General features: G+C 35.5%; 1 protein-coding gene across 1 annotated transcript; it reads left to right on the top strand.

The window, feature by feature from the left end:
* Positions 1–10520: 10520 nt before the first annotated feature.
* LOC133791650 (uncharacterized) lies at positions 10521–11909 on the top strand. The gene has a single exon (XM_062229570.1). It carries the CDS (start codon positions 10521–10523, stop codon positions 11907–11909), a length of 1389 nt encoding a protein of 462 aa, XP_062085554.1.
* Positions 11910–15080: the final 3171 nt, after the last annotated feature.

Genomic DNA, 15080 nt, shown 5'->3' with positions numbered 1-15080 from the left:
GCATCATCATTGTGTTGAACACCCCAAGGTGATCAATAGGATACGTAGCTGATTCAATGTTTGGAGCAAACGGTTTGAGCTCCTCATCCCTGTCGTAATCGTCCATCCCATTTCCAGATAAGAGCCTCTTCATTTGTTCCTCCATCAAGGTCAGTCTTTCAAAGGTTAGGTCCTTGGTCTCCAGGTTAGCTGGGGGTTGTTCAACAACTCCCTTCCTATTGTACACATTTGATGGGTTGTTTTCCCTCCAAGTTCGAGCTTGATTAGGTGGGACATTCCCATTGTCGCATACGATAGACGAACCTCCCCCATGTCGAGTATAACTCACATCCTCATTACAAGTTGGATACCTTCTTTGTGAGTTCAAATGATTGCATAGGTTGGGCTGTGGATCGTACCGAGGACTTTGTGCTGAGCTAAGGTGATCCCTCAGCTCGCTCTCAGACCTACCTCCATGCTGACTCCCCGTCTAGTAACTTCCATTTGCAAAACTTACGATTCGCGGGTAAGATCGAGGACCTGTATTCTCAGCACGTGCCCGTGGTGCTCAAGAATTTACTGATGGGGGAGGATTTCTCCTACTGTTCCCACGAGCTGGAGCATCTTGTTGTGGGCGAGGTGGTCTAGGATGTCTAACCGGTGATGGCGGATGCCTTATTGGCGAGTATATCCTCATTCCATTAGGACAAACTAAATTAGCTTGCCTTGGATCTACCTCAATGCCTTGAGTTCTCTGCACTGGGGGTTCTGATCATGCCACAAGAGGATTTGCTGGAGCATTTTGCCTCCGTGAACTTGTCCCAGCTAGCCCTGGTGGGTTGTTGTGGGCACTAATGAGAATTTGTAAAGAAGGCCCGAAATTGGGGGTCGCAGTTCTGACCGACCGACTAACAGGCTGATGATGATTCTTGTGATGATCAGTGGGCTGAGCAATTTAGTGGTTTTACTCTGAACGTAAAGAGCTCGAAGTGGTGGTCCTAACAGAATGACTAGGTTTAGACCGGTTATTCTTGTGGGACTTATGAGACCCACTTTCACTCTTTCCGACATAAACATTAGTTGCAAAAGGGGGTAATCAAGCCAAGACCTCCTCGATCTGTCTATTTTCCCTAGTGAGATGGCTCCTTAATTTGGCATTTTCCATGTCGATGACAGTCAAATATCCTAGATTAGGATTTGGTGGGATTGACGCTGAACTCCCAGCGTGGTCTTGACCCACCGATTGTTTACCAGGACGTTATTGAACATCTGGGTCCCTTTTAGTGGGTACAACAGTATGGTGAGCCTCCTGCCCACCAGGCTGCTCCATCTCATTGTCATGCATCGATCGAGTGAGCACCATAATGAATGTTGATTGAAACTTGTGACGCACTAATTTCCTCTCAATAAAAGCACCAAACTGTTTATGTGATTTTTGCCAATAGTAGATTAAGAAATCTAATAGGGATATTAGTGCTAAATTGTAAACTGTAATGAAATAATAAGAACATTTTCGCACACACACAATTTTTACGTGGTTCACTGGTTAAAATCAAACTAGTCCACGAGACAGCATTATTATTTTTATCTCATAATTTTTGCAGAGTTTTATTAATGCAAAAAGGCAGTCCCCTTCCCCGTCCATTATCCCTAATATTTATAGGGGAATTTCCTGGACAGGTTTGGGTAACCGCGTGAATAAATAAGGTATACATTTAATACAGATTATACTTATTTACATTGGGATATGATTCGATAACAGAATAGAATATACTCCTACTATCTCGGATAATTAATGATAGATATACAATACAACCTGGGCATTAATGAGTGTATAAGGAGCCTTTAAATCTCTTGGGATCTTTCAGTATGCGTTCTGGCCAGGTTCCCACGAAATGAATATCTCACCCAAGATGGTGTTTAAAGAAAATATGAACCTTAGTTCGTATTAAGCTCAGAGCGCCCAAATGTGGATCTAGCCACTATAAGTCTCGAACTTGATTCTTATCCTAAGAGGCGGTCTGCACACATCATTGTTAACCAGATGTTCTACTTGGCTATTTTTCCACATATTCATCTGCCAGCTGTACCCGAGCTAAGTAATTGAACTCATGCTAATTTTAGGGTACAACAAGATGTAAAATGATGTTTTTTTCCTTAGCTAAATGAAATATATATAATACACAATTTATCATGAGATTTTTCTGAAAATTGTAAAACCTTATTGAATGAATTTGCAATCATCATTGATGGATGGCCTAGGTGATAATGCCACTAGTCTACATCATTAAAAGTATTATTAGCAAAACTAAGAGAATAAGATGTAAGAAATTGTTTGTCTTGCTCAATGAAGAAGAGTTTGCTAACTTTCTTAATTATCCCAACCTTGGAAGTCTGAGAAGGTGATAAAATATTGAGTGGATATGTAGAGTAAATAGTTATTGCTATCTTGAAAATATGCATTGATAAAAAAAATGAATTTAAACTCAGTTATATCACATCTTTCATAATAAGATTTTGGTTAATTTCGATAGTACTAGATTTTTGAATTCGAATTTGAAGGCCATTAGGTAAAGTGACTAAATTAGCCACAAGATTAGTATTAAAAGTGGAAAAAAATAAGAGAGTGACACACATAATGTGTGGCACCGCTGTCCACAATCCAAAAAAGATATAGAAAAGATATTGGAGACAATTGGAGGAGTGTTGTCACTAGTGGAAGGAGCTTGTTGTAGTTGCTGACTTAGCAGAGTAATGAGTTTTTGGCTGAGCTCAAATTATGAAAAGAAATATGTGGTATTATCTTGTGATGAACCAACTATGGTTGAAGAAAATGTTTGATTAGCTTTTAAAGGTTGATCTTCCCTTCATCTATTACCATAAATTGGGGGAATAAACCCATATAGAAAGTAGCATTTCTCTTTGAGATGCCTTGGTTTAAGGCAGTGATAACAAGAAGGATGCATCTTTTTGGTTCTTGGGGGAGGGTTATGAGAGGGGTTATTGATGGTATTAGCAATAGAAATCAAGTGAGAATTATGAGAAGGAACAAAGCTTTCTTTGGTGTTTTTCTTATATGATCATGGAGAAAATTGTTGGAAAACATTTCTCTTGAGTGCGCAGCGGAATGCGTTATATGACCCATTAATTACAAAAAATTTATATATAAAAATATTTTATATATTAATTTAACATAAGAATATTTACCACTTGAAGCATATCAAGTGTCCTTGCTATTTTCTTGTATAATAAACGATCATCATATCCAAGCACGCAAGACTCACACCAAAGTCTTCTAGATCGTAATCTCAGCACAATAGGACATGTACGTGGGCACGCAGAGATTCAATAGGACAATCTAGGACCCCAGTGGTATTCTCAACACATGAGATCAATGAAGCTTGGGTAAAGAGAAGGGTTGAAACAATTTATTTTCTCTTTTTTTTTTCTCCCTGAGAAAACTCTCTCTTTTAGTCAGACTGAATATTACGTTTTGTATGTTGTTGAGAGAAATAAAATAATATATATTTATATTAATCATCTAGGGTATTATTAAATTTAAACAATTTTAATTTATAATAATAAAATAAGATAGGAAAAATTACCACAGTGCCCCTAGTACTTCGTCTGTGCCAGTCACAGTCCAGGGACAGTGACTGACGTGTAGATGTTGTACAGTTACAAGACATATTTTTTCAACTTATTTTATTTAATTAATTCAATTAAAATAGATCTTATCTACTACTATATATTTAAAAAAATATATTAATTAAATTTAAATTGATTCAAAATCAATCTAACAACCCAAATATGATATTTGATTTATTCAAAATCAATTATCTAAATTTAAATTTCCAAATTTTAAATATTAAATTAATTTCTCAAGCTAATTTAAAATAAGATGACATAATTAATTCAAAACTAACTATTTTATTTAATTAATTAATAATTATGAAAATTTCAATTAATTAAATAATAAATACATTTTCCATAATTATATCATAATTACGTATTTACCTAGAAACTAATTTTCCTAATAAATATACTTATACTTGTTCTATTGCTACTATTACCCGAAAACTATTTTTTTTTATAAATATACCCATACAATGTTTATAGAGTTGATTTGAGGACTTATGGACCTATAATTTCAAGCTCCAATAAATTTATATTAATAATTAAACTCTTTCATATAATAATCTCATTTATTAATCTCATTATTATCCCACTAAAAATATGGAATTCCACTCTTGTAATTATAGACTTATATTTACTGAGTACTTTATTAAGTGTCCATTGATATAATCACTTCATGCAATTCAATCCTCTAATAATTTGTTCATAATTAGAGCTAGGTTAAATTACTATTTTACCCCTCTAATTACCTATTTATCCTTAAGTACCATTAACTCACTAGCGAATAGTTAATTTACAAATATTTTATATATTAGAGGCCTCAAACTATTCAGTTCCAGAATTAACACTTACGGGAACCATTATTTAATCTTCTTATGAAGAAGACTTGAATTCCATATCTAGGGCGAAGCTAATTTATTTCATCCCACATAGCTTTGAGTTTATTAAAGTATGAAATTATAAATTCATCTCCTTGATAAAGGCTTATAAGGGATGTTCGAAGCTATAAGATGTATGGTAGCAATAGTATCAAGAAACATAATACTGCTCTTGATTTCAAGGGAGACAGACCGGATGATCCATGACATTACCAACTGACTGCAACATAGCCAAGGATTAAAGAAATGATTGTTTGGAGATGGTTGAGGCAGAGATCCATCAAGGAACGCAAACTTGTTCTTGTCCCCAATCAAGATCTAAAAATCCATTCTCCATTGTTGGAAGTTCTTGTTCATGAGATGTGGAGATTCAAGAACAAGGCCTGGATAGTCTCCTATGCCCAAGAAATAGAGCCTACTCCCCATCTTCGTGTGCAAGTAGATCCAGAGTGGCAAGGGAAGAAAATCGTTTTGAAGCAGATAATGGAGGATTTCTAGCTTGATTGTGAATAAGAGGAACCTCATAAATTGGGGAATTATGGGGAGGAGGATCTGGATTTTGAATAGAAGAATCAGTTGCAACCAGAGGAAGAGTGGTGTGGGAAGTTCTCTGACGAGTGGCTCGAGTTCATGCCATGGGAGCTTTGAGAGGGAAACTTGAAGCTTGAATGGAATGTTAAGGTTCTTTTGATACCATATTAGACAAATGAATATGATTTTTATTGAAAGAGTGAATAGTCAACCTTTACAAAATGACACCTAAGCCTATATATAGGCTTTATACAGAGATGATATTAGTTACAGTTACAAGTAATCTACAATAGTAAATAATATCTCTAAAACAGTTTTCACTAATTGACTAACTCATAATAGGTGAAAAAGAGTGGTTTCCTTACAAGAGGCTCAACAAATTCTAAAAAATCTAGAACTATAAAATTCTTAAGAAACAAAATCTGGACGAGGCGTCCACTAAGTGTAATAAAAAACAACGCTACTTGCTAGGCAATCTTCTGCTTGATTCCCTTCTATAAAAACATAGAAGACCTTGAATTACATAGACTAAAGAAGCTGAAAACAATTGACATAGTTAATTATCTAAATTTTCTAAATATAATTGTTGACAAAATGTATTTGAAACCTTATAAAAAGTAATAATTTTGAAACTTTATTAGTGCTATATCACATGTATGTTTTGTTTTATTTTTTAGGGGAGTATCATATGTATGTTATATTGGGATTTTTGGTATGTATATTTTCCATATTGTAAATTGTCATTAATGTCAAAATCCGCGAAAATGAAATTTGAAGCATGCCCATAATTAAATAAATGAATTTATAAAACAATGACAATTAGTCTCGTATTGTAACATTTGCATAATGGGTTATTGACACATTTGCTTTTAAGTTTATCATGGATTAACTTTAAAAATATTTTGATATTTACCCTCAATACATATTGGACATATCAAATTGAAATTTAATTGTAAAATCCTAGATTGGCTAACATTTAAGCCAAATATTTTTCTAATTATGTGTTGATTTTCGAAAATATATAAGGCATTATTAGTTTATTGTGCTCTTTTGGGTAAGTATGAATTGTATATTAAACAAATTATCTATAGACAGATTTCCCTATTTATATATGATAACTATATCTATAATAATATCTTTAATATATAATTGACCACCGAACAGATTTCTTGGTCTTAATTGATTTAATTTGATTATCTTGAAATATCTTTGTGTCCAAGAAAGTTCAAATCCGAAATGAACTTAGTTTAGAATTAAAAGGTTCGTTCATTTATGATGATACAAAATGATCTTCTATTACATCCTGATTTCTCAGTAAAGGTGATTGAGAGTTATTTTTAGAAACTCTATGATTTGATCTAATTGGGATAAAAAATGAGATTTGCTTGGCTCAGGGTTTTCTAAACTCTATAAATATCAGACATAAGCAGCAACTAATCTCATCTCTTCACCATTCTAACATTTCATGTTTTGAAGAGTTCTTTTTTATGTAAAGAGTAGTCTATGTTCAACTATCTCTTTATTTGTTTGTTTTTCTTTGTGTTATTTATTCCTAAATAGGTCATAAAGCTTGTGAACATGACATACGATCTTTGGGAGAAGAATTCCATAAGTCTCACTTTGAGAGGAAGCGAGCACTCATCAAGATTAGAAGGGATTTCATGTTCTTGGTGTTTATCAAAATCAAATTATTAAAGTGGAGTACTTCAAGGTTGCGACAAAGATTTAGAGGGAGTCTAAACTTGTATATATCAATTGTTTATTGTATTCTTGAGACTTTACTAATTGATTTTATCTATGGGTGTGGCCCTGTGGACTAGATTTTCTGAACCACGTAAAAAACTTCTTGTGTCACTTTACTATTAGTATTTTTACTATCTGATTCATCATCAATCGGTTCCAATACATCAGAATATCTGTTTGATCAAATAATTTTATAGCTATTCCACATTAATTAAATTGGTAATCTTAAAAATAGAATATCAATTGGTATTAGAGCGATTCACTAAACTCTTAGTGAGATCTTGTATTTCTCTTTCCACTTGTTTGTTTTTCTACTTCCAACATGTCATTTTTTTTTTTTTGCAGAAGGAAGTTCTATAACTCATCCATCATTGCTTAATAATTCTAACTATCCTTACTGGAAAGTTAGAATGAAAGCCTTCATCAAATCTCAAGATTAAAGACACTTATATAGAAACTTTTTTCCCGCTCTTTTTTTTCTCTTCTTCTCTCTCGGTGATTTCGCCGGAGCTATGGCTAAGGGAGCTCGGAATGGGGGAAAAGCTAAGGGAAAGTGTAATGGCAAGAAGCAAGGACCATCTTCTTCGGATAGAATCATCAAAACGAGGTCCATGGATGAAATCTTAGGGGTACAGGAATTGGAAATTACAGATGATGTCGAGCTGGAAAATATGCAATCGCAAATGGATTCATCTCGAGTACTGCCGGAATCCATGCCTGAATCCACGCCAAAGCAAAATGTAATCCGTACGGATCTTGGGAGCTGGCTGAATGCATCTGAACAGGCTATGCAAGATGTGCTGTTAGGTAAGCATGCTTCTACTCCGATTTTGAAATCTCCTATCATAGAACAATCTGTCTGGTCTACTGGAGAATCGTCAAAAGGACTTCATTCTACTCAAACTCGGGGGAGGAAAATTGGAGTCAAAATTGAACCCGAAGATATTGAGGATGAGATTAATTTCTGACAGCCTTCCATTGTGTGCTATGTTGTGGGAGCTAATCCTCCGGTGGGTGTCTTGGATGGATTTGTTAGAAGGCTTTGGAAGGAAAATGTAGACAAAGTAGGAGTGCTTTCACGATGAATTTTCATTATCCGATTCTGCAATTTGGAATTTCGAGATCGAGTACTCAATGGAGGCTACTTGTTCCTGGGTAAGAAACCACTGGTTATGAAGACTTGGAATCTAGTGGACGATTTTACAAAGGAGGATATTACTGTGGTTCCCACTTGGATTCAACTGGGAGGACTGGATATCAAGTATTGGGGTGAGAAATCTCTTTTCAAGATTGTGGGGAAAATTGGGAAGCCAATTCAAGTAGATAATATCACCAAGTATAGAGATAGGCTTCATTATCCACGCATTCTTATTGAGATCAATATGGATCAACAATTTCCAGCAACAATCAGCTTTGTTAATGAGTTTGATCAGGAAATTGATATCCAAGTTGAGTATGAATGGATTCCAGTTATCTGTAAAAAATGTTCTGGGATTGGGCATGATGCTCAAGTCTGTAGGAAAAAGACTCAAGGGACACAAGTTTGGGTACCTAAACAATTGAAACCTGAGAAGAATTCGGAGGCAGTAGTAGATGAGGATGGGTTTCAACGATCCAACAAAGGAGTCAGAAGGACAGTGGTTTCTGCTCCAGCAATAGTTATGGCAAATCAATTTGATATCTTGACTGAGGAGGCAGAGGAAGGAGGAACAAGCAGGTTGAATACAGAAGAGGGGGGAGTTCCCTCTCCAGGGCATGGATAAGATCTTATGTTGGAATGTGAGAGGGATTAACAGCCAACTTAAACATAGAGAGATCAAGAACTTAATCATTTCTAAGAGAGTTGGGCTGGTTAGTCTCCTAGAAACAAAGGTCAAGAATAAGAACATGGGAAACTTATATTCAAGTTTATTTTTTGGTTGGTGTTTCACTACTAATAATCCTTGGATAGACAAAGGAAGAATAATAGTAGCATGGAATCCGAGTATGTATACTGTTGATATTAGAATTTTTTCTAGTCAATTCATTCACTGTTTTGCTCGAGCCACTCACATGACAGGAAGTTTTTTCATTACCTTTGTATATGGATTTAATGATGGAAAATTGAGGGAGCAATTATGGTTGGATATTCAGGCATTAGCTTTGAAGATAGATGAGGCTTGGATTATCTTGGGGGACTACAATGAGATCTTGCATCAGAATGAGAGAGTTGGAAAGAGGACTATTCTAAAACTTTCCTTGAGCCTCCGAGATTGCATGATTCACTGTCAAATGGAAGATTTGAAGTTTTCTGGGTGTTTTTATACATGGACAAATAAACAAAGGCCTGAGGATCGTGTCTACTCTAAAATTGATAGGGCTATGGTTAACATCAAATGGACTAATCAATACCCAAATTCTGAAGCTGTATTTCTCTCTGAAGGTATCTTTGATCACAGTCCCATTCTTATTTCATTCTATTTGGATGTGGAAATTGGAAAACAACCATTCAGGTATTTTAGAATGTGGAAGGAGGCTCCTTCATATGCAATTAAGCTGTGTAACCTCTAGAAGCAACCAGTTTCGGGTACTGAAATGTATAAAGTAGTCCTGAAGTTAAAAAGGCTTAAACATGTATTCAGAGATATAAATAGAGAAGGATACCATGATATTCACAAGGCTGAAGTACAAGCTAAGCTCCACATGCTGGAAATACAACAAAGCCTGCATCAAGATCCTCTCAATGAGTCTTTAATTCAACATGAGACATTGGCTAGGGAAGAGTTTACACGGTTAAATAGAGCATATCTGATATTCTTAGCACAGAAAGCCAAAACCAGTTGGGTGATGAATGGGGATGAAAACACTGCTATTTTCCATGCCTCATTAAAAGTTAGAAGGCTTCAAAATCGCATCTACTCTATACAATCTAAGCAAGGTAACTGGGTGGATATAGCAGATGGGGTACAGAGAGCTTTTTTAGACTATTATCATAATTTATTGGGAACTCAAATGCTAAGTAGGAGGAAGGTATCACAGGCCATTGTTGATTTAGGTCCTGGAATTTCTGAGGAACATTCTAGGTTGCTGTCAATTCCGTTTACTGCACAGGAAGTTAAAGAGGCATTATTCTCCATTCCAGGTCTAAAGGCTCCTGGGCCTGATGGATATTGTAGTTTTTTTTATCAAGATAACTGGGAATTAGTAGGTCCTGAGGTGTGTGCAGCTGTTCTAGATTTCCTAACCACAGGGAAATTACTTAAAGAAATTAATGCTACAACCATCACCCTCATTCCAAAAACCAAATGCCCCGCCAAAGTGAGTGATTTCAGACCAATTTCTTGTTGTAATGTGCGGTATAAAATTGCCTCAAAAATGATATGTGCAAGGTTGAGAAGGGTATTGCCGGACTTGATTGCAGAAAACCAAGGAGGATTTGTTCATGGGAGGTACATAGGCCACAACATCATGATCTGTCAAGACCTTGTGCAACACTATGGAAGGAAAGTCAGTAAGCCAAGTTGTTTGCTTAAAGTTGATCTGCAGAAGGCATATGACACAATAGAGTGGGATTTCATAGAGGAAATGCTTGCTGCTTTCAAGTTTCCAAAGAAGCTTATCAACCTCATCATGATTTGTATTCGAACACCTAAGTTTTCCTTAATGATCAATGGTTCTTTACGTGGTTTTTTTGCAGCAAAAAGGGGACTAAGGAAAGGAGATCCAATGTCTCCATTATTGTTTGTATTAGGTATGGAGTACCTCTCTTGAATCATGATTAAAGTGGGATCTATCTTAGATTATAAGTATCATGCTAAATGCAAATCTTTGAGATTGAACCATTTATGCTTTGCGGATGACCTATTATTGTTTTGCCATGGAGATTTTATTTCGATTCTATGGATGCTTAGAGGGCTCAAACTATTTTCGGGGACTTCTGGCTTAGTACCAAATCAAAGCAAATCTGCATTATACTGTAGTGGTATGGCAGAGTTTGAGGTTAATAGAATCATAGTAGCTTCAGGGTTTGCTAGGAGCCAGTTACCATTCAGATATCTTGGTATTCCAATATTCTCTAAGAGAATTTCGTCAGTGGAATGTGGCCTTATTTTTGAAAAAATGGTTCATCGAATTAGGCAATGGAGTTCACGGAATTTATCTTATATGGGCAGAGTAACTATAATCAATTCAGTTCTCATGTCTATACATTCTTATTGGGCCCAAATTATGATATTGCCGAAGAAAGTAATGAAGGACATTGATGCCATTTGTAGAGCATTCCTTTGGAGAGGAATGAGTGACAATGTAGGGCCTAGACTTGTTGCTTGGCTTAATATATGCAATAATAAAACAGGTGGAGGGCTGGGTTTTAAGAGAGTTGTGGATTGGAATATTGCAGCTATAGGGAAATACATATGGGCAATTGCTTCCAAAAAAGATAACCTAAGGGTTAAATGGATACACAACATCTATTTGAAGCAAATGGACTGGTGGGATTACAAAGCTCCCTTGGCTAGCAGCTGGTATTGGAGGAAAATGGTGGCTGTTAAGGATATGTTTAAAGCTAAAATTGATAAGGCATCTTTTGCAGCGTTGAACTTCAGTATCAAAGTAAGTCATGACTTGTTGTTTGATTCTCCTCTCAAAGTACATTGGGCAAAGTATGTTTGGGAGAGGTTTTCTGTACCAAAGCACAGATTTGTCCTCTGGTTAGCCATGATGCAGAGACTGCGCACCAGAATATTCATTCAAAAGTATAACTCATCCATTGATCCATCATGCCTATTCTATGGAGACTATAATGAAGATGTTCATTACCTATTTTTTCAATGCAAATATAGTAGACAATGTCTATTACAGGTGAAAGAATGGCTGGGTTGGAAAGTCAAAACAGAGGAATATGGAAGTCTGCTGCAATGGATTGGGAAAACTAGGAGATGGAGCAGGTTTCAGAAAAGCACTTTGATAGCAGTTATTGCTTCTTTGATTTATCATATTTGGAGAGTGAGAAATGTCATTCTGTGGTCACAAAAGGTTTGGTCCATAGCTCATACAGTCCAAGCAATACAAAGGGATATTAGATTGAGGATATACCCTTTAATTTTAAGCAAAACAAAGTCCTTAGATAAAGATTGGTTTCATGAAATATGTCAAAGTAGTTAATGAGTACATACAAGGGTATTGATGTATGAAAGATAGATTCAGTGGGGAGATATAATGGGGAATTGTAGATTGGGAATATATAGACATATAACATACATGGTAGTTTTGTACATGAATTGGAGTTTGTACATGAGTTGGTTTTGAGCAATACAATGATCTTATTTACCAAAAAAAATCTCAAGAATAAAATGCATGGAGATCTATCTTAATAGGTTGGTCACCACGAACTAATGCTAACTCAAAAACTGGGGAAACAACAATAAAATTTGAGTTAGATTTGTCAAATGCTGATGATTTGTTGTCCAGTTACAATAACAAGGTCCTACACACTTTGTTCAATGATGTTGGTGAAAGGTATATTAAACTTATATCCTCTTTTGATTAGGCCAAAGAAGCTTGTCAAATCCTTTAACTCAGTTTGAAGAAACTGTTGATGTCAAGCGTTCTAGGTCCATCATGTTATAAGAAAAATTTAAGGATCATAGAATGTCTGAAGCTGAAACTCTCACAGAATTTTATGAAAGATTGTCTGATGTTGTTAATGAATTTTTTGCCTTAGGTGAGAAATCAGATGAATTTGTCTTAGTTCGAAAGATAATTCGTGTTTTACCTGACATGTTTATCATCAAGTTAACAACTATGGAGGAGGCTAAAGATATGAATTCCATGAAAGTGGAAGAACTGATGGGTTCATTATGAACATTTGAACTAAATCAAAAACTCAGACAAAAAGAAAAACCAAACAAGGTAAAACAAAAAGAAAAATATATTGCTTTGAAAAGTTCAGAAAATGTGGGTAAATGATGAAGACGATAATGAGTTGGCCCCATTGACAAGAAATTTTCAAAAATATATGAAAAATTTGGGAAATAAAAAGAATTTTTCTGAATTCTTGAAAGGTAACACATCTTCTAAACCTTTTTTTCCTAACAATACAAAGGGAGGTCAATGCAGGGAGCGTGATGGTTTCGGTCACATTCAATCAGAATGTGGAAATACCTTGAAAAGGAATAAAGAAAGGTATTAATGCTACTTGGAGACTCTGAAAGTAATGACGAAGATTGTGATAATGTTGCTTTCATATTTGTGTTTCCTAGTATTCCTCGTTTCTTGCTGGAAAATAAAAACCTTGTTTGCCTAAACAACATTGTTTCAGTAAATAAAGTTACTGATGATACGATATGTACTGATGATGTTGCAAACACTGATTCTGATGAATCGGAAGTCAATGAACACTCGCTGGAAGAATCTTACAAAAAAATTGATAAAAATGTGTGTTGTTAATTGGTTGATGGCAAACAGTATCAAATCTCTTTCATACAGAAATGATGAACTTGAATCAACTTAAACATTAAAAGAATGAAACTCCATAGTTTCGTAGTTTCATAAATAAAGTAAAATAAACAACTTAAAATCCAAACCATGATAAGTTTCCAATGTAGGCCAGATCCCCTAAAATAAATACATAGTAAGTTTCCAATGTAGGCCCGATCCCCTACGATCTCCAAATCCTTCACATGTACGCCCTCCGCCAAAGCTCTCCAACTTATTGCATTGTAACCACCTCTTTGCCTTTACCTATAGCACCCAGCTAGAAGAGTTGTGTAGGACACAACCCCATAACCTTATCCGTGAACTTAAATCGATAGCAATAACAATAATAATAACAATAACAATAATATAACATAAATCATAACTCAAGAAAAGAAACCGTAATCCAAATGTAGTTGGACAAGTATCGTATAACATAAGAATGCATTTTTAACACATCATAAGCATGCATTTTCATAACGTAGACATGCATTTTAAACGTAAGCAGCCAAACAGTCATCACATACACATACACGAAACATAACCATAATTCACGTAAGTTCATTAATCATAATATTCACTAATAATATCATGAATCACATAAGCATGTCACGTAAATAATTTCTACCATAGAGTACGTCAAGCATACATAGGTTTCCACTATTCTTACCTCAAATGCAGCAGCGATCCACACACACCCTGATATTCCTCAATAGAAAATAAAATTGGAACGAAATTATCGATCAATTTTTCTGGCTAAGTCGCGGACAAGGTCGCTCTCTTTAAGACGTTTCTCGGCTATTCCCTAAGTGTGCACGACATTCTATCAACCACGTCATCCCCAGGATAAAACAGCCTCTGTACGATTCCTCCCTACACTGAGAAGAACGTTCTTGTACACCCTTATAAAAATGCTCTGAGAAAATTCGTAGAAACAAGAAGGAAAAAAGACTCCCCTTTTCAAAAAATGTTTGATCTAACTTATACATAGAAGAAACCCCCCAAAACGTCTAAAAACGTTTTTCCATTAAATCAGAGGAGGAAATTAACATAACGGCTAATTTTTTTTTTTTTTCATTTAATCAGAATAAAAACCGTTTTTGATTAATTTAATTAATAAAATAATAAACGTTTAGTAACATTTGTTGAAAAAATTAAAAATTAAAAATAAGACACCACACCACCCATCAGCCAGCTCGACTCGGTTCGGTCGGACGGACTGCGGCGGCGGCGCGCGCGCGTGGTGGTCAAGTGTGTGAGTCCTCACCCATGCGCACAAAACTGGGTACCCCTTGGGGCACACCCCAAGACATAGAATTTGCAACTTATATATACTCCTTGAAGAGTGTTTCAATTCCATGTGGGACTTTTCCCATATCATACACAACTATATTTTTTTTTTCAATTTTTAACAATTCAAAAAAGAAAGTTCCAACAATCCCCCACTTGAATTTTTAAAAATATTTTCTCGAGCAATTTCAAAATCTATAAGATTGTGCATAAACAAATGTATCTTTCGATTTGAACATTTGCGTAGTGAATACGATTTAGATTATACTAGAGTGACACGTAGTCTTGAACTCTATTTCTAACATCGTACCACACACCAACCTTTCAATGGTGTAATCAAAAAAGCACGTGCGTTAATGGCCATGCACATCTATCCCAGTATAGTGAATGCTCTAGAAATTTTGCCCAAATTCCATAGGAAGCGGCCCCACTTCCACATTCTCATAGGTGAGTCTATTAAGAGTACTCCTGTAGCTCGGTACTCCACTCCACATAGAGTATAGATCTCATTAAGAATTTCTATTAACTCATCTTCTCATCACTTCAGGAATTCATGCTTCTATTTGCTTT

The sequence above is a fragment of the Humulus lupulus genome, chromosome 7, assembly GCF_963169125.1.
Source record: "Humulus lupulus chromosome 7, drHumLupu1.1, whole genome shotgun sequence".
Classification (NCBI taxonomy): domain Eukaryota; kingdom Viridiplantae; phylum Streptophyta; class Magnoliopsida; order Rosales; family Cannabaceae; genus Humulus; species Humulus lupulus.
The sequence above is the reverse complement of the archived record's forward strand: the minus strand, read 5'-3'. Positions and strand labels throughout refer to the sequence as shown.

What these genes read in the sequence shown, in the direction of transcription:
- LOC133791650 (XM_062229570.1), top strand. Translation starts at nt 10,521, where the DNA reads ATGATTAAAGTGGGATCTATCTTAGATTATAAGTATCATGCTAAATGC.